At 37.0% G+C, this 24993-nt stretch overlaps 1 protein-coding gene across 1 annotated transcript; it reads left to right on the top strand.

Moving 5' to 3' along the window:
* On the top strand, window positions 1-24022 carry ERO1B (endoplasmic reticulum oxidoreductase 1 beta). Its single transcript, XM_032850394.1, has 12 exons — window positions 1-23; window positions 258-298; window positions 3887-4007; window positions 4136-4182; window positions 7071-7082; window positions 8971-8997; window positions 13524-13616; window positions 13746-13992; window positions 15316-15385; window positions 17734-17820; window positions 18733-18866; window positions 23525-24022. Exons 1-12 carry the CDS (start codon window positions 1-3, stop codon window positions 23583-23585), a joined length of 963 nt encoding a protein of 320 aa, XP_032706285.1. The 3' UTR covers window positions 23586-24022.
* Window positions 24023-24993: the final 971 nt, after the last annotated feature.

The following is a 24993-nucleotide window of genomic DNA, read 5'->3' as shown; positions in this document are numbered from 1 at the left end:
ATGTTTCATCAAAGCAAGCTGTTGTACCTAGGTTAAGGATTGACAGCACTGCTTACTCTTTCATTTGTTCTCCGGTTGTCATTCTAATTATGCTTAGTGTTCAACACTCACAGTCACTTCTTGCCAGCTTACCATTTTACCTATTTTTTGATTAAGATAAAAATTTTTTAGTGCGTAATTAACAGATTTTTAAATTAAAAATCATTTCTGTGAATATTTCTTATAGTAAATAATGTCAGTATATATTTCTTTTATAGGTATTTAACAAAAAATGCTACTCCATTCCAGAGATCACTTGGTATGAGCAATGATGTACTCAGTCACCTCTCATCAATATAGTGTTAACTAATTTTTGAACATTAGCTTCTTATATTATAAAAATGGAAGAGATGTCCTACAAGAATTTAGGATTTCATAATTTAAATTAGTAATTTTTATATTATGTGTAGTCCTGAAGCCTATAAACAATTTTACTGGTTGGATTACCGCTACTTCTCTGGGTGGTCATGTTTGTGTATGTCCCGACGATTTATATATATAATTTTTAAAAACACTTCAGAGTAGCTTTAGAGTCATCATCTAGTTATTTCAGTTATGTAAAACCTTTTGATTAAAACAATCTAAAGAATATTCACCCCAGTTTATTGGAATATATCTCTACACTCCTGTTCTCCATTTTGTTTTTGTTTTGTCTTTATTTGAAGAGAAGATGACCCTTATAGATCAAATAGTAGATTTTTAAATAATTTAACAGTTTAAGGTAAGCTCCTTTCCCTACTCCTGTTTTGTTGTTGTCGCTGTTGTCTCTATGCGTGGCCTCTTCTGCTTCGGGTTTCTGCTCAAATGTCACCTCATCAGAGAAGCCTGCTGTCACCCGCCTCTAGAAAACGGCAACCACTCTCAGTGTGAGTGTTGACACTGCTGCCCGCTCTGAGTACGAAGAATGGCCAGAGAGTGCAGGGCAGGTATTTAGTTAATCTGTTTATTGTGCGTCTGCTCCAACTAGATTGTCAGCCGCCTGAGGCTTTGTCTTTCAAGTTCACTACTTTATCCCTAGTGCCTAGAATAGTGCCTGGACTTGGTTACTTGCTCAATAAATGTTTGCTGAATGAAGTTGTTGGTTCATAAATAACCTATATAGTATGACAGATTTTTACTTTTACATTTTCCCTTAAAACGTGTTCATTAGGGGTGCCTGGGTGGCTCAGCCAGTTAAGCTGCTGCCGTCTGCTCAGGTCATGATCTCAGGGTCCTGGGATCGAGCGCCATATCAGGCTCCCTGCTCAGTAGAGAGCCTGCTTCTCCCTCTCCCTCTGCCTTCTGCTCTGCCTACTTGTACTCTCTATCTCTGTGTCAAATAATAAAAACCTTTAAAAATTAAAAAAAAAGTTCATTAATAAATTTAAAGTATTGTCTAAGGCAGTTTCCAAATCTGGCTGTGTGCCAGAATTACTTGGGTGCTTTATAAACTATAGGTTCTCCTCACCTGAATATTTTATAATGCATTTTAATAATGCATTACTAGCAGTCAACGTTAGAGTTGGTGATGGAGGGTGGGAGGCTCAATCCTGAGTCTACAGCAGTATTTTTTATCTGTGTCCATAAACAAAAAGACTGCACGCTAAATTGACCTGTGGTATGTTTGAAGAGATATTTGGGTTAGGAGGTGTGGAGGACTGGCTCTCATCCTCGAACATACCATTTAGCCTCCTAACACTAATACGCAATTAAGTGACCATGAAAGGAAAATTCATTTGGGGAAAAAAGGTATACTTGAAAAGGAAGAAAAAGCATTAGTTGAAATTGATGAATTCCCAGAATTAGGTATTTTGATTCCGTGGACATTCTTCGAATCCTTTGGGAATGGTTAGCACGGTCAGATGGAACAGTTTGGGAAGAGCTTTACAAAGGGAGCAAGAAGAGAAAGCTTTGGGGAGGAGGAAGACATATTAGGGGTCCAAAGAGCATTATCCAAATGAATGCTACTGCCGTGCAAATGGAAAGAAGTTGTAGTTTCTGAACAGGCTAATTAAAATTGTGTCACAGGTGGCCCCAGGGGAAGGATGGGGGTACCAGCACTGGTGTGTTTGTAGGGGAACTCAACCTGTGGATGCTCCCTCACCCCAACTTCCCCATCTAGTTGCCATGAAGTTCTTGTCAGTGTAGGTCAGGGCTTGAAAAACATTTTCTTCTGTAAATGGACAGATAGTAAAAAGTTTAGACTTCGTGGACGGTACGGTTTCTCTTTCAACTACTCAGCTGTGCCATAATTGTGTGAAAGCAGTAAATGAATGTGGCTTATGTTCCCATAAAACTTTCTTTACAAAAAGTATACAGACCAGATTTGGACTATGGGTCATAGTTTGCTAATCCCTTCTATAAATTAACAAGACCTGCCTTTCATGATTTGAAAAAGTATTAAAATTTTTAAGAACCACTTAAACCAACAATGCACTTTTGATTCAATTAAGGGAATATACATTAAGGACATTGAGAATATAAGTTTTAAGTTAAACATTGATATACTTGATTTTACTCTTGTGATTTTCACTTCCTTAAGGTATAATGATTTAAAATGTAGTTTAATATCTTAATCTTGTTGTTTTTCTTTATTGGTTGTTTAGTTGCTTTTGTTGGGTTGATATTAGCCTGAGGTGTACATTCATAGATGACCCCGCATATGTGTAAACTTACATGCACACACACATTCTTTATACATGTGTACACACATATCTCAATGAATATATATGCTTCTGGTAGGTTTAGTATTTGTAAATAATCAGATCAGTTTTGCAAATGAGCTTAATCATGACCACCTCAGAGAAATTAAAAATATATAACAGAAACTAGTGAATTGTAAAACTTCTGTTTGAACTTTAAAAGCCACACTCCATAATTTGAATCTTTCTTTTTTGTAATGAATATTTTTTTAAAATTACCATTTTTAACTTTTGAACCAGTCCATGTCCTTGGACAGTTTCTGTAAATCCATCTGTAAATTACCTATTTTCTGTGCCTTAACTTATATAGTGGAATATCTATATAATGTTAGGGCAGAAATAGAGCCAATATTCTTCAGTTCATGTTTCTTTTGTCTGTAAGTTAGATCTCTTTTCTTCGTGTTCTTCCTACTTCCTACAGAAGTACCAAGTAGTTCTTGGATGGTATGGATCAGGATGCCGTTTTCCTCTTACAGTTATGGATAATCTCAGTTATGGTCACTGAATGCTCAATGAATATTGTTAGTTAAAAGGAAAATACACTATTAGTAATGAAAAAATGAGGGACCATATTTGAATGGCCATATTGGCCCTGTTTTAAGTCAGGTGCCTACATACTATTGATTTAATCTCATGACATGAAAAGGTAAGACGCATACAAATAAAGGAGTACCTCTGTGTCAACACAGATAGCTCTTTCGTTTCCATGTATTATGATATTATGATCACCAATGTGGGAAGCATGATCGTTACACTCTTTCTAAAGGTATGAAAGCATGTATTTCCCTTTTCTATCCAGAATGTAAGCCTTGATAATTAAGACCATTTTCTTTATCTTTTGTATCCTTTAGAGACCTCTATTAAAATGTCCAAATAGTGAAAAACTAGTAAAAACTCATTTGGATTTCAACACAGAAAATAGTTATTTAGGGGCGCCCGGGGTGCTTAGTCATTGAAGTGTCCGACTCTTGGTTCTGGCTCAGGTTGTGATTTCGGGGTCATGGCATGAGACCCCGCATGGGGCTCTGCACTCCGGGCCAAGTCTACTTCATGTTCTTGCTACCTCTCCCCTGCCTTCGCCCCTCCCAGTTATGTTTGCATTACAGTGTTACATTTCAGACAACTGGTGACCTATGGATGGTTTTGATGAATTGTTTCTTGTTCAGATGAGCGATCTCCAGCTGCTCAGTATGTAGACCTGTTGCTGAACCCAGAGCGTTACACCGGCTATAAAGGGTCCTCTGCGTGGAGAGTGTGGAACAGCATCTACGAGGAAAACTGTTTCAAGTAACTGGAGGGGGTAGGGGAAGGAGGAGGAATGGCTAAAGGGAGGGTAGAGGAAGGGGAGTAGGATTCTGTTGGGAAGAAAATTATGTAAACCATTTTATGTTTGAGTTTCACACTTGCTTTTTCAGGCCTCGATCTGTTTATCGTCCTTTAAATCCTCTGGCACCTAGCCGAGGTGGGTTTTTCATACATTTCCATGCTTTTAGAGATTATTTTCAAAATTTCTTTGTACCTAAACTTAAACTGAGTAAGTTTTCAGCTATTTTACATTTTCTTTAATTTGATCAAAAGTAAAAGTTTAGTTCACAGTTCAGTATCGTTTTCTGCATGTTTTATGTAATTGCGGGCATTTATTGAGTGCCTGGTATGTGTCAGGCCCTAAATAAAAGAGGAGTTTCATGGTAAATAAATCAAAAAATATGAGTAATCCATGTAACAGAGGCTTCCCAGGGAACTCTTAAAAATCTGTGGGATTAGACCCAAGTGGTGGTGGTGGTTTTTTTGTGGTTTTTTGTTTGTTTATATTTTTAACCATCCAGATGATTCCAGTACGCAGGCACCTTTGAGAACCAGTGGCTCCCAACGTGCTTCTCAGACTTGAGTGTGCATATAAATTACCGCAGAGCCTTGTTGAGCTACAGGTTCTGATTCTGTGGGTCTTGAGGGAGGCACAGGATTCTAAGAGCTCCCAGGCGATGCCCAGCGTGCTGGCTGGTCTACGCACCATGTCTGAGTGCTAAGGATGCAGAGTTGTTCAGATACTCGTGACGCCCGCAGCAGAATGCTTTCCGGCAGGGTCCCTGCTTGCCCCGCTGGGCTGTTGAGCACATGCAGTATGGCCGGCGCAGAACCAAACTTGACATATTTCACTGAATTTGTTTAAATTTGAGAACTGAAGCAGTGCAAAATATTTTTGTCATTAAACAGAATTCTATTGTTTTGATAGCTGTGGCCTCACACAGTGTACGATTATTGCCTTGTAGCACGTCTGCTTTTTACTTTTTAAAACGTGGATCCTAGGCAAAATTTTACTAGAAATTCGCCTTAGAAAAAAAATGAAATTATATATGTGGCTGGTATTATATTTCTATGGGACAGCATTTTTGGAGGTTAATCAAACTTACTGGGCACATACTCAGTCTGTTGTCAGCAAGGAACCAAACCCTGGGAGCATCCCTGTCATTGACTTGCCATTCTCTTGTTTTCTTTAGACCAGGACTGATTTAAGAACTTGAATTCCTTGGTCTAGTTGTATCTTTAAGACATTTCTGAGACCCAAAGAGACACAGAAAGGCTAACCGAAGGGACTGCCTTCAGATGCTGTCTTATAATGTAGCAAATGTTCTTCCGCAAATCATTCTGATACTGCTGGAAAAGGGAATTGGATCATGAAAAAGGTGTGCATGGTTTCTTATCCTTTGCCTGTTTTACCCTTATAACTTATAAAAATGGAAACCACACACACACACACACTTATAAAAATGGAAACAACACAAAAGTTATATAAAGTAAAAAGAGAAAGCTCCCTTGCCCTGCCCCCACACCTCTGTTCCATAGTACAGAATTTGGTAGGTATTCTTCAGGTCTTTTTTATGATCACTTGTGGTTTTTCATTCGTTTTTGTTTGTTTTTTATTTTTAGGATTGGAGTTAAAATATTTTTTTAAAATAGAGGTGTAATTAACATACAACATCACGTTAGTTTCAGGTGTTCTGTATAATGTTTAGATATTTGTGTATATTGCAGAATGATCACAGTAAATCTAGTTAACCTCTGTGACCATAATTACAGAATTTTTATTTTTGTGATGAGAATTTATAACTTTCAAATACAGTGTTATTACCTGTAGTTGACAAGCTGTACGTGACTGTCCCAGGACTTACAAGCTGGTACCTTTTGACACCCTTTACATGTCTTGCCCACTCCCCACTGCCTGCCTCTGGCAACCACCCATCTGTTCTTTGGATCTATGAGCTTGGGGGTTTGGTTTTGTTTTTAGATTCCACGTGCAAGAGAGCACAGTATCTGTCCTTCTCTGGCTGACTTCCCTCCGCATGAGGTCCTCAGAGTCCATCGATGTGCTTGCGAGTGGCAGAATTTCCTTCTTTTTTTATGGCTGAATAATATGATCACTTCCTTTTAAAGCAGCGCATATAGTTAATTTAACGAAACCATCCCATGCCAAGAAACCCCTCACATCCATGTTGTGACGAATTACAGATGTGAGACCACTGGAAAGATGAGAGGAAGGAGAGCAGCACTTAGGAAAAGACAGAGGCAGAGAGGGGGAGGAAACCCGTCCTAAGAAAGAAGGGAGACGGAGACCGGGTGAGGGGAGGACGGGGGTCCTGGTTGCAGGTGAGAGGTCCATGCAGCAATCAGGGCGCTCGGGTCCATGCTGTCTGCGCACGGTTCCCACCGGGGCGGCCGGTGTTGGCTCCTGGCTCTTCAGCCTCTCAGCCTGGCCGTGCCGCTCCTGCCGAGCTGAATGGTGAGGCTCTCTGGCCGCCTCTCCCACAGCTTTTGAAAGAGGGGACCTTTCTTTCCAGAAAGGAAACCTGGGCCCAGAATCCCACATCCAAAGCCGGTAAAGGCAGAGCTGCTGTGGCTCCCCGCAGCCCAACCTCTGGCTCCTTCCCGCTGTGTGGGCAGCTCCGTGGCACCCCGGTGAGGGTTTCACTGATCCCAGTTTGGGAAATACTTTTCTTAAAGTGCGTGTAGGTGGAGGAGCAGTAACTTGGAAGAGAAGAGGAGTTGTGTGTACAATGATGAAAGGAGTGCCTGTGTCCATTTGTTAAGTACTGACTCTAGTGATCTTTACGAGTAGTTTTTTATTTTTTCTGGTATTATTTACTGTATAAGACATATGAAGATATTGTGCTTTGGGCCTGTATTCTTATTAAGAAGTCTCATTTGCAAGGTGACTACACCCTGACCACAGTCTGTAGTATAACTAATAGTTCAACACATAGTAAGTTTTAATCTCATTTTAAAGTAAATAGAATTGGAATCTGAACTGTGGAGGACAGTTTCTAAAATCCTGTTTATTGTTTTCTTTTTCAGGAGAAGATGATGGTGAGTTAAAATTCTTATGTCTGGGTATGACTCAAGTGTAGAGGAAATGTTTTTCATGATCAAAATTTGATTTTTCCTCTATTCAATTCAAAAGAAAATGTTTATCCTATTTTTTCAGAAATAACTACCAACAAATGGTGACAAAAAGATTTTATAATGTAAATTTACCCTATGTTTAAAAAAACTATGAATTCCCTTTTGCTGAAGTGTTTCATATAGAAACCAGGATGACATTTCAACTTCCCAATTCTCTGGCTATTATAATCTACTAAAATATGTTCTGAAGAAATGGAGAGAAGTTAAGATAGTTTTACCAGATAATTTGTCTTGTGACTTTATTTTCTTCCTGACTTTGTAATTTATAATCTGTTGTTATAATACTTAATCTGGTGAATAGTGATTTATCAACAGTTGGTTTTTCAAGGATACCAGATGAATGTCATAATAAATTGCCCAAGACATCAAAATTACTATTTCAAGTGGGTGTTTACTTATCTGTGTTCAGGGACACAGTGATGGGCATTGCGCAGGATAGAAATATGTGTAAAACATTACGCCTTCGCTCCAGGAGCTGACAGTATGTAGCAGGAGTGATAAGCACTGTGCATGGTGACAGGAAGTGCTGCACATACAGACTACATAAGCCGTAGGTGGTAGAGCTCTTCAGAGGCGGGACAGAGCCTGTCTCTCTGGAGGGATCTGGAAAGCTTATTACAGGAAGTGATATTTGAGATGAGTTTTGAGTAATGGGACAGATGTAGTCTGGTAGAATTGGATCCTGTGTGCCATGCGGAGAAAATGGCATGGCCCAAGGAGTTGGAAAGGGAAGAATCAAGCATATTTGAGGAGACCCTGTTAGCAGTAGGGAAAACTTTATGTAGGAGTAGTTTAAGTTAGCAGGATGGGAGGCCAGATTATTGAGGACTTGGGGGCTCAACTTTTCCTGATAGCATTTGGGGTTTCTCGAGTAAACAAGTCAGATCATGATCTTGGCCCTTAGGAAGAGTTTGTTGAGTGAATTAGTATGTGGGAAAATGTTTGTGTAGTTTTGCAAAGTGTGAAGAGTCTCGGGAAACAAAGCAATTCCTCACCATCTAGTTTATCCCCTAGAATCCTTGCTCAGTCGTCTATTTGTTGAGTTTTTCTTATGCTTTGCTTTTCTTAAAACAGAAGTAGGTAACTTACAAAGTGCATTAACCATTTTGATCTGTATTGACTGCCATTTTTGTTCCTCTCAGAATAGTACTGATCTAGAAATAGATCTTTTAGCATTAGTACACAGCTAAGTCAGATCCCTCTGTATTCTAGTCATTGACTTTTCTGAACAATTATTTTGAAAATTAAGGGATTTTAAAAATATTCCTTGAAATTTAGTAGTCTTAGATAATTGAGGAAATATACATAGCTTTACTACTCAGGGAACCAATGGAATAATTACTAATTTGATTTTTGTATTATAATTCACTTTGTTTTTTCCAGAATTTTTAAGGAGAGGAGTTCTACGGTTGTTATCAAAAGCAAATTTAAGATTTTTAACCTTCCATACTTATGGATATTTAATCCTTCTAATGAATAAGATTTACATAATATTTTGATTGAAATGTTTCTTAAAATTTTTGTTTAGTTAAATATCATTTATAAGAAAATTGTCCAAAGTTACTCAGATTACTTCAGGGCTTTATTTCCTAGAACCATATCCCTATTTTTCTATTTCACATGAAGCAGTGGCCACTTCTGGAGATACTCGTTAGTCAGTCATAGGAAATATTTTATATACTTAATTTATTCTAATTTGTAAATGACTATTTAAAATATTTTAACCCAAATCTGTGTGTGTGTGTGTGTGTGTGTGTGTGTGTGTTGGTTTTTTGTTTGTTTGTTTTTAAAGGAGAATCATTCTACACGTGGCTGGAAGGTAAACTTATATGTCTGCATTTTAAATTTATTGGATTCTTGTTAAAAATGTATGGATTAATTTAATATATTTTTGTAAGTTCAGGATTCATTACCTAGACAACTAATTGTAACAGTGCTTGAAAGAGAATAATGTATTTTAAGTTACTGTATTGTAGGATACAATGGCTTAAAAATTTTGAGGCTGTTGCTCAGCCAAGAATAATCAGCATTAGGGAAATACACAGGACCAATACTTTCCTCAGGTTTTTGTAACTGGCTTCTCAGTGTTATTTTGATTCTGTATGAAAATTAATTCTGTATATACCACTCATCCACACTGCTTTCTAGTAACCATTATGCAAACCTACTTTGTAAACAGAGACCTTCTTTTTGGAAGAAAGTACTATATATATATATATATATGTATGTATGTATGTATATGTATATGTATATGTATATATATATATGAAATCATATATAACATATATTTTATTTATATATTTATGTATTTTATATATTTTATATAATTATATATAAAATTTATATATATATGAAGTTGAGGGAAAGTAAATTTGATTTCAGAAGATTTTAAACAATGTTTACACATGTTAATATAGCCTAAACTTGTCTAATTAAAGGATAAAGCAATATAGACCCCAGTAGATACTTTGCATTCTTATGTTTTCTAGTGTTGAAAATACGAATGCTATTAATGGAAAGCCGAAACATTCTAGGATTTTAATAGCTTTGTTAAAAAACTGGATATATGATGCTTTTTAAAAAATTACCAAATTGCCATTCATTTATGAAAACAAAAGTTAAAAAGTATTAATGAAAGATAAACAAGTTGAATGATACAGGAGATCATAACCTTATAGGAACTCTACAGAGTAAAACTAAGTACTTAATTCTATTTTATGTTTGCTAATTGGTGATGTCAACTTGTGAACATAATTTCTCTTTGTTTTTAATGAAGTGTCTACATATATTGGCCATTTTTAAGGTGAATGTTATTGATATGCCACTAATACTAGGAGTGATATTGATAAATGGCCCATGGGGAAGACAATTCTTAACTTTGTTCCATTAGCTGTCTTATAAAGACACAAATTGTGAAAAGTAGTATTTAGCTTAAAAGAGGTGGTGAGAGACTCCGAATATTGATAGTGGAAGATGGAAGTGAAATGTATGGGCAATAATGAATTCTAGGGTATTCTGTATTAACCACTTTTGTACTATCCTACTGTTGGGAACCCCTGAATATTGTTATATGGTTTCAGAGAACATTCCTATTTTTATAGGCAACTGACTCAACTTTTCTGAGATTGTTTCCTCATCTGGGCCATGAAACTGACAATTGCCAACCATCTTACCTACACAGTGTCCAAATGTCACATAATCTTATTACAGTAAATCTAGCCCTTTTGTGAGAGAAAAAATTATAGTCAGTGTCTTATACATCACTTGATGAAGGTAAATTTGAATGAAATTATATCTAAAAGAAAGAGACCCACTCTCTAAATTGTATAGCTGAATTTGCTCTGTATTGTTAGAAATAGAAGCTGATATAAAGAACTTCTGAAACTCAACACCTGAAAAACAAATAATCAAGTCAGAAAATGGGCAGAAGACATGAACAGACACTTCTCCAAAGAAGACATACAAATGGCTAACAGACACATGAAAAAATATTCAATATCATTAGCCATCAGGGAAATTCAAATCAAAACCACATTGAGATACCACCATGCACCACTTAGAATGGCAAAAATGAACAAGGCAGGAAACAACAAATGTTGGAGAGGATGTGGAGAAAGGGGAACCCTCTTACACTGTTGGTGGGAATGCAAACTGGTACAGTCACTTTGGCAAATAGTATGGAGGTTCCTCAAAAAGTTAAAAATAGAACCACCCTATGACCCAGCAATTGCACTACTGGGTATTTATACCAAGGATATAGATGTAGTGAAAAGAAGGGGCACATGCACCCCAATGTTCATACAACAGTGTCCATAATAGCCAAACTGTAGAAGGAGCCGAGATGCCCTTCAACAGATGAATGGATAAAGATGATGTGGTTCATATAAACAAAGGAATATTACTCAGCCATCAGAAAGGATGACCATTTGCATCAATATGGATGGAACTGGAGGGGATTATACCAAGTGAAACAAGTCAGACAGAGAAAGACAATTTTATGTGCTTTCACGCATCTGTAGAACATAAGGAATAGCGCAGAGGACATTAGAGGAAGGGAGGGAAAACTGAAGGGGGCAGGAATCAGAGGGGGAGATGAGAGATTATGGACTCTGGGAAATGATCTGAGGGTTTCAGAGGGGAGGAGGGTAGAGATATGGGTGCCCTCCTGATGGGTAATAGGAGGGCGTGTGTTATGATGAACACTGAGTGTTATACACAAACAACGGATCATGGAACACTACATCAGAAACTAGTGATGTATTGTGTGGTGACAAACATAATAAAAAAATATTAATCAGGAAAAAAAAAAGAAATAGAAGCTGGTAAATTTTTACTTTGTAAATCAGTTCTTGCAGATGTTACTTAACAGCCATCCAGGAATTTCAACCAGTAAGCAATGTACATTGACTGTTCTATATGAGCAGAATCGTATCAGATGGAGTGCAGGAGTATGATGGAAAATCATTTTACGTAACCTTACTGTGTTGCCTACTATGTTATTTAACACTTCCGTCAGGACTTCTGCAGTTGGACTACATCATGCAGGGAAAAGGCGTCCAGCATTTTCCTGCCGACTGTATTATGGGTCTTATTTGTACACTCAATTGGCACATGTTTTATGTTTACCATTTTGCTTGAAGTTACCTAATTTTCAGTTTACGGAAGTACCTTTCTACTCCTCACTCTCACTTATCCATCCCCATTTCAAGTACAGTGCTTTGAGGGCTTTACAGAGGAGAATGGCTCCTGGTTTATGTTCTTATTCTAAGCATATGAATCTTCACAAGCTTTGCTTTGTCTGTTTTTCCTTCTCTGGTCTTTAGATGTCTTACTGGGTGTAAGCACTGCTTAGAAGGAAGAGGAAGTGAACTTCAGATTTGATCATTTTGCTGTTTGGCAACAGATTTGACTGAAAGTTTTACTAGAAGAAAAGTCAGTAACTAATATTTTATCTAACTTGTTCATGATGGTTGTATCCCTTGCACCCCGAACATTCAAAATTGCCCATATACTTTTAGAAGAAGCTGCAAAAAAGAACTTAATTTTTACTTTTTGGTCTTCATTTGTAAAGATGGGAATATTCTAGCAAGAATTCTGAATTAGAGAATGAAATCTCAAAAGAATTATTTTTTCCTACGAGAAAATACTTGCTTCAGAGCCATATAGGGCAGAACATAGAGTAAATTGAAGATCTAAAAGATCTTGGGAAAAAATGCAAAGTAAGCCAACTATATACTCTTACATTTTAAAAATCCCTCAGCTTATAAATGAGGTTATTTCTTAGTTCCTTCCCACTATTGAAGCCCATTTTCCTCAGGAGTAGTTAAAAAAAATGACATAAGCCAAAAAATGCTGTTGGATGGTAAGGGAAGGAAATCGCCAATTGCTTTGAATTTAGTGGATTCTTAAAACTTAGGTCTTTGCGTTTTTCTTTATTTAAAAAATTATCTATAAAGAATCTTTTCTAGAATTTTTTTTTCTGTTTTTATTATGGTAAAATATATATAATGTAAAATTTACCATCTTAACCATCTTAAATTTAGTGTTATTAAGTACATTTATAATGCATATTACTCTTATAATAAGAAAAAATCTTTTAAAATTGAGGCAGAGGTAGGATAGGAGAGTGGAATTATCTTGACCTCCATTTGAGCAAAAGGCTTAAGAAGTCTACATAAAAGAATTTTCTATCATATTCCATCACTCTATCTGATATGATTCTGTTCACATGGTAGATAGTCAACATATATTGTTTATCAGTTAAAATTCCTAGATGACTCTTTTCCAGGTTTGAGCTCCTTAGAAGTGGACCATACAGTTAAACAGACCTGGAGAATTCTAGGGCAGAGGATTAGTAAGACACACTAAAGAATCTGGAGGAAGAGGAGAAATGGAATGCAGTCTCTTCTTCCTCCATGATCCAGTAGGTTCACAGAAAGAACATCTCTAGGGAAGGGAAGGGGAGAAACAGCCATTGTTAAGCCAGAGCAGTGACTTTGAATTACATTTGCTTTAGTTTAGCCAAACCCATGAAAAATCTGTGCTCTTGCCTTCTAGGTAGCATGGGAGCTTGCCAGGTACATCCATAGTGCTTTGACCTCCAGAGCCCCACTTTCTGCCTCATTCTGCATTAAGTTATCATAGTCATAACTCCATTCTAAAGTCAGAATCTTATTTTATCTTCTAGGGAGAGCATCTTGATCTAATAATTTTATATTATTCCTTGATTATTTTTAATGTCCTTGAAACTTAACTTTAAAAATAAGCGTGTGTACTGAATCTTCTTGATTCAGTATTTCCGTTATCTAAATGGATGTGATTTCTTTTCAATATTTTTCTGAATAGGTTTGTGCCTGGAGAAGAGAGTCTTCTATAAGCTTATATCTGGACTTCATGCTAGTATCAATTTACATCTGTGTGCAAATTATCTTTTGGAAGGTAATCACATTTTTATCTACAAACCTTGCCTTCCATTAGTGTAAAAATTCTTGGAGGGGGGTATATATATTCTCTAGAGAAAAAAATCCTATTTATTAAAGCTGTATTTTGTATTCATTTTCTCTTTAGAAACCTGGGGTAAACCTAGCTGGGGACCTAATATGAAGGAATTTAAACGCCGCTTTGACCCTGTGGAAACTAAGGGAGAAGGTCCAAGAAGGCTTAAGAATCTATACTTCTTATACTTAATTGAGCTTCGCGCTTTATCAAAGGTGGCCCCGTATTTTGAGCGCTCAATTGTTGATCTTTACACTGGAAATGTAGAAGAAGATGCTGACACAAAAACGCTTCTACTGAATATCTTCCAAGATACAAAGTAAGAATTGGGTATCCATGATCTGAAATTCTGCACTCTGAATAGGAATGAGGTAGTGCTTGAAATAAAATGGAAACTGACTCCGAAAAGTTAGGAAGAGGGAAAATTAGAACTGAGAAGGAACATGGTTAGTAGAATGGGAGAACAGCCTAGTCATACTTCAGAATCGGCTCTATTTTCAAACAGAACTTGGAGTTTTATGTAGTATTAAAGTTTAATGCTATTTTATTTTATTTTGAAGATTTATTTATCTTAGAGCAAGTGAGGGAAAGGGACGTCAGCAAGTGAGAGGGAAAGAGAGAGAGAGAGAGTCTTAAGCAGACTCTAGGCAGATTGCAGAGCCCAACTCGGGGCTCGATCCCACGACCCTTAGATCATGACCTGAGCCAAAACCAAGAGCAGGATTCTTAACTGACTGCGCCATCCAGGTGCCCCAAAGCTTAATGTGATTTTAATGGGGTTTTTTTTAACCAATTTTTAAAAATTTAACTTTTTCTTTCAGTGTTCCAAGATTCATTGTTTATGTACCACACCCAGTGCTCCATGCAATACGTGCCCTCCGTAATACCCACCATCAGGCTCACCCAACCACCACCACCCTCCCCTCCAAAACCCTCAGTTGCTGTTTAAATTCAGATGGTGCTATCCACATGAAAGTAGATACCTAAGAGAATATTAGCTTTACCTTCTAGAATATACCTCTTCTTAAAAAATGCTCTCTATAAAATTTCAGTTCACTGGTTGTTAAAATGAGCATGAACCAAAGTTGGATTAAGAAGTGTTTAGAGATGCCTGGGTGGCTCAGTTGGTTAGGAGTCTGCCTTCGGCTCAGGTCCTAATGCTGGGGTCCTTGGGTCCTGGGGATTGAGTCTGGCGTCGGGCTCCCTTCTTGGCAGGAGAGTCTGCCTCTCCCTCTCCCTCTGCCCTTCCCCCATGCTGGTGTACTTGCTCTCTTTCTCTTTCAAATAAATAAAACCTTTTAAAAAAAGTGTTCAAATTATGCATTAAAACTTAAAACATCTTTTTAACAGTGTTGCACATTTTTCACATAAATTGCTTTTAAATTCAGTTTTTGATGATTTTTATCATGTAATTTCTTTAAAACATTACAGTCTTATAAATTACAAAGCCATCTTATGTTGCTTTACTCTTTTATTGAGTAGTTTACATGTGAACTATGTGCCACCTTCCTGTGTTATTAAACTTTACCCACAAGTAAATTACAAATTGTAAATATTTGTGGGGATAGAAAATTATGCAAGAGCTCTACTACATAGTACGTGAATTTTTCGTCTGTAACTTCTAGTGTTGTCATTTCATCAGGTCCTTTCCCATGCACTTTGACGAGAAATCCATGTTTGCAGGTGACAAAAAGGGGGCCAAGTCATTAAAGGTAAAAAGTTCTTGATTGGAGGACGGGGTTGGGGAGGAGAGAGCAGTTGACCAGCTGTGTTTTAAACCCTTACATCCAAACACTTCTTGCCCAGCCCTCCACCTCGTTGAAGTTGGTCTGACTGGGTTTTACTATAAATGGCACAGAAAGCCCCTTCTCCAGACTTTTCAATTCCTTTTGCCTTTCTAAGAAAGTTTGGCCACCTCTTAGTGAAGCTTCTGTTGTTAACCGACCAGTGAATATGGCACCTTTGTAAAGGTTTTTTAAAGGGTGTTATTTGGAGAGAAAGTTTTCTTACTTTAAAATCACAGTGCATATTGTTTTGATTTTAAAAATCATGACTATTCACCACTTTGAAGGCAATAAATACTGTATTTTCCTAAAGTTTATTTTATGGAATATTTTATGGGATGTTCGAGTTTCTGGAGCTATTACACTTTTGTCTTTATAGACTCTAACATAAAAGGCAAAAATTAGTTACCCTGCGATATCAAAGGAGAATGTATTTTAGGAACATTTTCAAACTTCATGTTGGGAGCTCTTTGTTTTCATTTGTTTACAGCGTATCAATGAATACATTATAGCCTTAAAATGTTCATAAAAGTATTTGAAATTGAATGGCAAATAGTCTTCTGTTTGTAGCTCCAAGGTCTTATATATGTAGTTCTGAAATCCAGAAAACTCCAAAACCTGAAAAATTTTCTTATGTTTGGTGCCAATTAATTTGTCGGCAAAACCTGACCTGTACTGACATAAGACTACTTATAGTGCTTTTTAAAAAATTCTGCTTTGTTTGAATATTGTGTTTTGCTACAGAATCGTTAATGTATATGATTGCTAGGTGTTGCTGCACACTCTGGTGGGGTGTTTCCTAAATAATGCATGTACTATATTTCTAAAATTTGGAATTCTTAAACACATCTGGCCCTGAGATGTTTTAGATGTTCACTGATAAATGAGCACTGAGTGATCCTCCACTGGTAAGAGTCTCTTGGTGCTTCTGAAGTGAAATAACTTAGTCACAACTGTATTTTGGTTTTGGAAAGTGGTTTTGTTTTATGATTATTTGGGGTATATTGCTATTGTGGTATTGACTATAACATTTGTTTTTGTAATGTTTCCTATTTTTTAAGTATTTATATAAATAACTCTGGTTCTCTTTGTGGAGGAGGAAGATAGGAGTGAGAAAAGAACTAACTGCCATCTATGAATTGCTGGAAATTGTGTTTTCTATTTTTCAAAGGTGTATAAAGGAGAACTTAAGTCCTTTTTTTCCATTTCCTCCCAAGAACATGAATTACATGAGAATGAGGAGCAAAGGACTTCTGTGTTCTGTATATTATCTTTTAGCCAGGGTCCTGTTTCTTCGGAACCTTTCCTCAGAAAGCAGCCGGGCAGGGCTTCTGGTGGCCAGAGTTTTGGGCTGCTATCCTCTAGCTTTTTGCAATAAAATGTTTACCTCAGTACAATAAGATGAAATTTATTTTTTATGTTTATCACATGGAAAAGATGAGGAAACTCTTAGCTACTGTTAGCTTCAGATGAGACTGGCCTTAAAGTCCTAGAAACCATGCCCAGTTGCTGACAGGCAGAAGAATAGTGGCCTTCCCCCACCCAATAGGAAGCAAGGATCCAGTCAGCAAACATCCCTGGAGGGGCCTACTGGCAAATGCAGGGGACAGAGAGAACACACCCATCATAGAGCTCTGGGATCACCAGTGCTGATGCAGCCCCCGTTGCAAACAGTGTGTGGTCCTAAGGAGAAAGATGAAAACTGATCATTGGTCTAAGACAGACTTTCTGATTTGGACTCACATGAGCAATACATGAAAAATAAGTCAAGGGGGGTGGGAGGTTGGGGGAACCAGGTGGTGGGTATTAGAGAGGGCACGGATTGCATGGAGCACTGGGTGTGGTGCAAAAACAATGAATACTGTTACGCTGAAAAGAAAAAATTAAAAAAAAAATAAGTCAAACATAGTACAGATATGTTTACCACTGGCTGTATGCAGATATCAAATGGGGGCAGCAGTAAAGTTCCTTAAGAGTAAAAACCATGTATCACTTACTTTTGTTTTTCCCATCATTCCTTTGTTGGTTTGCTTTGCACAGAGTAGCATCTCAATAAAAAGTTCGTTGAATCAGCATGTGGAATGAATGTTACGAATTTCGGTGGCTAGTTGTTTTAGTGCCATGTTATGCCATGCAAATCCAATCATTATTCTTCTTGACTGTTGAAAAACGCAAGTCATTCATTAATCTTCAGAACTATTATTTCTTGTAAATCATACAAGTGCAGTTTAATTTATAAAACTCTAATGAGAATAAAAATATTTTCTGCATGTTAGGAGGAATTCCGCTTACATTTCAAGAATATCTCCCGTATAATGGACTGCGTTGGATGCGACAAATGCAGATTATGGGGAAAATTGCAGGTTTGTGTTTTGCTTTCTGTTTTAAAACTATTACTAACCTTAAATATTCCTGCTGGGAACTTGCAAGTTTTTATTATAATACCCTCACTGTTCGTTGAAACAGAAGATCTGAAGAATGGCATTTCTGCTTTATTGATGTAAAAGCTGAATATATTAAATCTGTATTGTATGTGTAAGAATGTTTTCCCTATTCTATGCTAATGATTCTGGCTTTATTGTATCTGTTTCTATTGGTACAGTCTTGAGATTCATTTCTGAAGTTGGTGGTTATAAATAGAATATTAGTATTTTGTAGACCCATATAAAAATAAAATATAAAAAGGCTTAATTATCAGGCTTCCATCACTGAATTTATTTTAGTGATCAAAAGAAGACCATCTAGTCACAAAGAAAGTTGTGCCAAGAAGGCCCAATTCTCTCTATATGTATTCAGTGTAAAAAGGATTGTTTGATATTTATCTTACTTTCTCACAAAGATGATAAGTCAGAAAAATCAGGAGACAGAATTATTTTAATTATTTTAATACATCTTCTCTAGTTCTAATAATTGGTAAACTTTTAAGTGTAGTTATCACTAATAATTTCTAAGTTTTGAATTGCTAGGAGCTGTCAAGAATGCTTTCAAGGTTACATATTGAATATTGTAATCCTAATGTGATATTTTCTAGGTTAAGAAAAGGCATTTTAGTAATTTATGTCCAACAAATGTTGAACTCTTCAGGTTCCTTAACAGTTAAGATAAATTTATCATGCATAAGTATGAGGAAGTAGAAACTGTATTATGCAGTTTAACATTTTGGTGAGAAGTTCAGTTCACGCAAATTTCGTGACTCTCATCACAGCAGCTGCATATTCCTTTTAACCTTTATAGTAATTATTACATTAATTGTTATGTGTATCTATTTTCTTTAGACTCAGGGTTTAGGAACTGCCCTGAAGATACTATTCTCTGAAAAAGAAATCCAAAAGCTTCCAGAAAACAGCCCATCTAAAGGCTTCCAACTCACTCGACAGGAAATAGTTGCTCTTTTAAATGCTTTTGGAAGGTAAGAATGGTTTTCACAGTGAAGACTTGCTGGGTTTTGCTGGTTTCAGCAAACTTCAAAGATCATCTTCTCGCTAAAGTAGTTTGTTTTGCTTTATTTGGTCGACAAAGAGGAAGAGTTATATACCGTCGTATCTGCACTCACAAGCCAGGGTCTCAGCAGGTCATGGGAAAAATTTAGTGTGAGATTGGCAGTGTTTCTGATAACCTTCTCAATTTTGTGGGGAAGATATCCTAATATTCAGCTGGTTATAGCTTGGTCAAGTACAATAACAGGTCAGGAAAGGAAAGCTTGGTTGAGATGGTGATGAAAGAAGAGATTAAACCTCATTGCTTTTTTTTTTTTTTTTTTAAGATTTTATCTATTTGAGAGACAGAGCAGATGCACACAGGAGCAGGGGGTAGGGGCAGATGAGGAGGGAGAGAGAGAATCTCAAGCAGATTCCATCCAGCCCATCTCAGGGCTCGATTCCATGACCCTGAGATCATCATGACCTGAGTTGAAACCAGGGTTTGGAAGCTTAACACACTGAGCCACCCAGTGTGCACACACTGCTCTTTATTTTTTAAGCTGAGGAGGCATTTTCCCTCTGTTCATTCTTAACCCCATTTTTCCCTGCATAGACCTATAGTTTACTTTTGGTTTATGCCACACATGGTTTCAAACAGAATATGAATTTGCCTGCAGAGATATATATGGTACCAACTAACGGAGGAATATAGAACAGAAGGAAAAGAATCCGAGAAAAATAAGAGAAAACTATGCTGCCCTGGGAAATAAAAAGTCAAGGAAGAATTGTTTTTGTTTTTGTTTTTCTTAAAGGCCGGGGAGCCAAGGGACACAGAGATTATTTCTTTCTTTTTTTTTTTTTTTTAATTTTATTTATTTATCTGACAGGCAGAGATCACAAGTAGGCAGAGAGGCAGGCAGAGAGAGAGGAGGAAGCAGGCTCCCCGCTGAGCAGAGAGCCCAATGTGGGGCTCAATCCCAGGACCCTAAGACCATGACCTGAGCCGAAAGCAGAGGCTTTAACCCACTGAGCCACCCAGGCGCCCCTATTTCTTATGTTTTCTTAACAAGCATTTGTGAGCTAAAAAGGGGCAGTGAAGTGAAAAATAAATTGTTCCTTCCCCATTGTGTATTTCTCCTGTTGTTGCCATGTATTTACAGCTGGCTGTGTAGGTTGGGATTTCAAGCATAAGCTAGACGTAGGGTGTCCATTAGTAATTAGTACTTCCTAAAGAATTTCATTCACTCACTTATGAGGCCTGTAAATAAGATAAAACAGGAGAAATTGAATTAAATTTAGAGTATTTAAATGAAATTTAAGTAAAAAATATTTTCAACAATTTACACATTTTAAATTCAAATAAGATTAAATTGAGAGAAAAACTGACGTTGACTTCCTCAGAATGTCTCTGAGTCTCAAAGAAAACATCCATAAAGGCAACCCCATCAGCTTCAGGTCTCCATCTAGAGTCTGGTATTTCCTTCTGCTGAAGGAAAGTGCAGAGAACTGGGCTCGGAGCCAGCCGTTGCTGGAGTTCTGCAAGCCTGGGCTTGCTGTGCGCTGTCCACATGGGCTCGGCCGGGTCACTCGGCTCCCCTCCACGCGCTGTGAAGTGACGGCAATAGAAAGCCTTCTCCAGAGTTAACATGAGGATGACCTGAGGTTCAATGTAACTGCTCTTTCTAAACTACAAGATGGCAGCTGGGGCTGTGATGCTGCTTTACAAACCCCTGGATGGCTGGTGCTCTTGTTTTTCAGTGCTTAAGATACTGTCTGTGAAAACTGTTCTTCTCCTAAGGGCAGTGACACTTGGAGTGGAATGCTTACCACAAGTAAGGGTACAGCCTAATTTAATCTCCTTTTTCCCCTCCAGGGAAAAACAAACACCAGTTTATCCATGTGCTAATTAAAGCTCTTAAAGTAATCCTCTTTCCCTGTCCCCCCAGTTACAAAAATAATTCAAGGTCATCATAAAATTTTGGAAAGACGTATGAAAGTATAATTTAAAAATAATTAACAATCACTGCTATCCCCACCACCCCAGACTGTTTCAGCATTCAATGTATTTTTAATGTGTATTTTCCCTCGACTTGTAAGTAAAATATTTAGGTGTTTGTATGTATATGTTTATATATGCATGTGTTAACAGAGTTGAAAGCAATTTTTTTATGTACTCTCCTGTTTTACTTGGCATTGTATTATAATCATTTCCTGATATTATTAAATTTTTTTCATAAGCATTATTTTGTTTTTTGAGAAGAAACTGTAACATATTAGTTTTAGGTGCACAACATAATGAATTGATACTTGTATATATATTGTGGAACTTTCACCACAGTAAGACTAGTTAATATCCCCCTCACACAGCTACAGAATTCTTTTTCTTGTGATGAGCTTTAAGGTTTACTTTCTTAGCAACTTCCAAATACATAAGCATTATTTTACTTTTTATTAAGTTTTAAATTCCGGTATAGTTAACATGGAGCATAATACTAGATTCAGTTGTACAATATAGTGATTCAGCAGTTCCCCAAAACACCTAGTGCCCCTCAGAAGTGCCTGCCTTCATCCCATCACCTGTTTGCCCCCATCTCCCCCGCTGAGCTCCCCTCTGGGAACCATCAGTTTGTTCTCTGTAGTTAAGTGTCTGTTTCTTGGTTTGTCACTCTCTGTTTTCACTATATGCCAATATTCTGTTACACAATTTACTTACCACTCTCCTTTTAATCTTAGTTGAGCCCTACTTTTTAATTTATATGGATTCTGTACATCTACTTTTTCCTTAGAGAATGTTACAGTTTTTCTTAATAATTGTTAATGGGATCTTTTCATTTTATCTTCTGATTATCAGTCCTCCTGTCCTTAATTTGGCTGTCACCTTTGACTTCTCTGATCGTCTCCCATTTGTGTCTAAGTCAGACTTTGAGTGTACTTTTTCATTCTGAACACACCTCCTGCTGCTTACCTGGGCTCTCTTTTTTTTGTTTTAGGCCTTGGTCTTTTTACCGTATCTTCATATATATTTGACAGTTTTGTTTTTTTAAGTAGGTACTTTAAGGTACAGCATATGATTTTACACATTTAATTTGTTTAATAATCATATTCTGTTGTTTTTCCTAATAATTAAAAACTGTCTGGATCCTTTTATATTCTGAGGATTAGAGTAAGAATTCATTTTCTGCTAATTCCAACTTGCAAGAGTAAAAAGAAAAGGTTGAAACTCTAGAGAGCACAGACTTTTTGAGAGGTTATATAATCATGAGACAGGATGAACTGGTGACCTTGAAAAATTACTTAATTTATTTCAGTCTCAGTTTTCCTCAAATTGGAACATCAGAGTTAATTTTATCTACTTTGTAGAATTTTTTTATAATGATTGAGAATATGTGTGTGATATGCTCAGGACATTGCCTGACACACTAACCTCTTGGTATAAGAGAAGTTCTTGTTTATTAAGTACTTAGACTAAAGAAAGAAGCTTAACACTGTGTACTACGTCATCTTATGTCATAGAAAGAAAAACATTAGATTTTTATCATATCAACCCTGAATTGTATGTTATCATTAAACTGAGTTTATAGAATTGTTTTTTTATTATTCCCATTCCAGAGTTTTACTTCTGGGCCTGGGCCCAAAAGCATGCCAGCATTCATTCACTCGTTCAGTAATTACTTATTATTAACACTGTAAATAGTGGTGGATGTAGGGCACAGGTATTCAGCAGTAGATAAACAGTCGTTACCCCTGTGGAGCTAACATTACCCTCCATGTGGTCAAAACTCCATGCAACTTTGATTCCCCGAGAACTTAATGACAATTAGCCTACTGTTGATCGGAAAAGCCTTACTGATAATACAGTCATTTAGCACATATTTCATATGTTGTATGTATTATATGCTATATTCCTAAAACAAAAGAAGCTGGGGAAAAGGAAGTGTTAAGAAAATCATAAGAGAAAATACATTTTGGGCACCTGGGTGGCTCAGTGGGTTAAGCCTCTGCCTTTGGCTCGGGTCATGATCCCAGAGTCCTGGGATCAATCAAGCCCCGCATCGGGCTCTCTGCTCAGCAGGGAGCCTGCTTCCTCCTCTCTCTCTCTGCCTGCCTTTCTGCCTACTTGTGATCTCTGTCTGTCAAATAAATACATAAAATCTTTAAAAAAAAGAGAAAATACATTTATAGTACTATCTTTATTGAAAAAAATCTGTATAAGTGCCCCACACGGTTCAAACCCATAGTGTTCAAGGGTCATGTGTAGGGTGTTTGGGGGACAACGACAAAGGAGTGGACATTTGGAGAGGAATGTGCAGAGCGAACTTATAAGACCACTTGTAAATGATTAGATTCTTTATTGTAATGAGTTATTCGTATCACTGTTGCCATCATTAATCTAGAATCTACTGATAACAAGTACCTGGCTCCTTCTGCCTCTTCTAACCCAAGAGTGAAGAACTGCAGCTGGGTGTTTCGTCAGTCTTTAATAAGTAATTACAGCACACGCATTTAAAAGTGGAAGTTTCATTGGTCAGTGTTGTATATATTCTTTTGTTTTGAATTTTGCTTTCAAATTATGGCTCATAGAATACTATCTTATTTGAAATATGTACACACACGAACTACACTGATACGTTCTTTTTTTCCTCTATAGGCTTTCTACAAGTATAAGAGAGTTACAGAATTTCAAAGTCTTGTTGCAACACAGTAGGTAATAAAGGCTTTTCTATGTCTAATTAGAGACATCATCTGACTGTGTGAAGCCTGTTGGTCTTGGACATTGAGCAGAAGGAGACTAATCTTCAAAGACTTGAAGAAGGAATTCTGAACTCTTAAAGAGAAAATTCAAATGTTCACTTGAATATTTATGATTTTTAATAGATTGTCAATTAGAGATATTTATAAATGAAGTATATACTTTTAAAACATGTAAGTTATCCTAATTCTGTGTTTAATTTCATGTTTCCATCTGTTGAATATTCTGCTATTCTGTTTGTTTAGAATTGTTTTTTTCTTATTCTGTTCTTTATTTCCAGTTGTCGGATTTAAATGACCCTCCTAATAAACACTGTTAGCAGTCTGTTATGGAAAAGGAGAGCTAGAGAACAAATGTTGCTTCGGATTAGGACCAGTGATAAAAATTTCTCAGTGACTTTTGTGTTCTTAGCCTTGCCTGATGTCACCTTCTGTAACCCGGAAGTGTCAGTGTGATGAACGGTCCTTTCGGTGTGTGGTTACGGAGGGACTGAAGAATCCCTAGGACTTCAACTTGTTTCATTGGTTTTCAGTTTAAGATTTTTAGTTGCTGCTGTTGTTGCTGTTTTGTTTTGGTCTAAAGGCCCTGCTTCAGTAAAGGCAAATGTGTACTATCCCTTCCCTTAGCTGCCCAGCCAGACAGCCCATGTGTGTCGTGGACTGCTCCAGAGGGTTCTTTACTTAGAACCCATACTATGTATCCATTTCTTTTGATTTTGCATTTCTTTGTCCTGTCTCCAATTTTAGAAAATTTTCGTCTACTTTAAGAAAAAAAATTTGCATAAATATGTAAGTTTCACTTTGATAAAATTTGAATATATGGACTTATAATGCCACTTTAAAACAGGATACATAAAATTTACCCTTTTAAGCGTGCTTTTTTTTTTTTTAAAGGATTTTATTTTAGAATACATCTATTTTATTTTAGAATACATCTATGCAATCCTCTCTCAACCTGAATTTCTTTGGCAGGTTATTTAAACAGGTAGAGGAGTTCGAGCCTCGTGAAGCTTCCCCTCTCCCTACCTTTCTTTTCATTTTGGTTCATCCTATATAAATGGGACTTTGTGTGACTTGTACCAACAGATGACCTTCATGTCCTAAGCTCATTTTCTAAAGCTGCGATTTAAGTATCCTCCAATATTTAAAATATTCGTTTAAAAGCTGTTAGAGATAGAATGTGATTAACTTGGAAGGAGGCATCTGTGGAGAAGTAATGCGGGTACAAAACCTAGAGTTTCTCCTTCAACTCTTCAGTCTTTTATGAAGTAAGTGCTCTTAAACCCACACCTTACCTGCCAGAGTCTGAAGCGTGTTCCTCCATGACTTAGTGGTGTATTTTAAACTGTCTTTAGTCGGCTCACCCCT

The sequence above is a fragment of the Lontra canadensis genome, unplaced genomic scaffold (assembly GCF_010015895.1).
Source record: "Lontra canadensis isolate GAN:19392208 unplaced genomic scaffold, GSC_riverotter_1.0 scaffold406, whole genome shotgun sequence".
Classification (NCBI taxonomy): domain Eukaryota; kingdom Metazoa; phylum Chordata; class Mammalia; order Carnivora; family Mustelidae; genus Lontra; species Lontra canadensis.
Note: the sequence above shows the minus strand (reverse complement) of the source record. Positions and strands in the feature narration are given on the sequence as shown.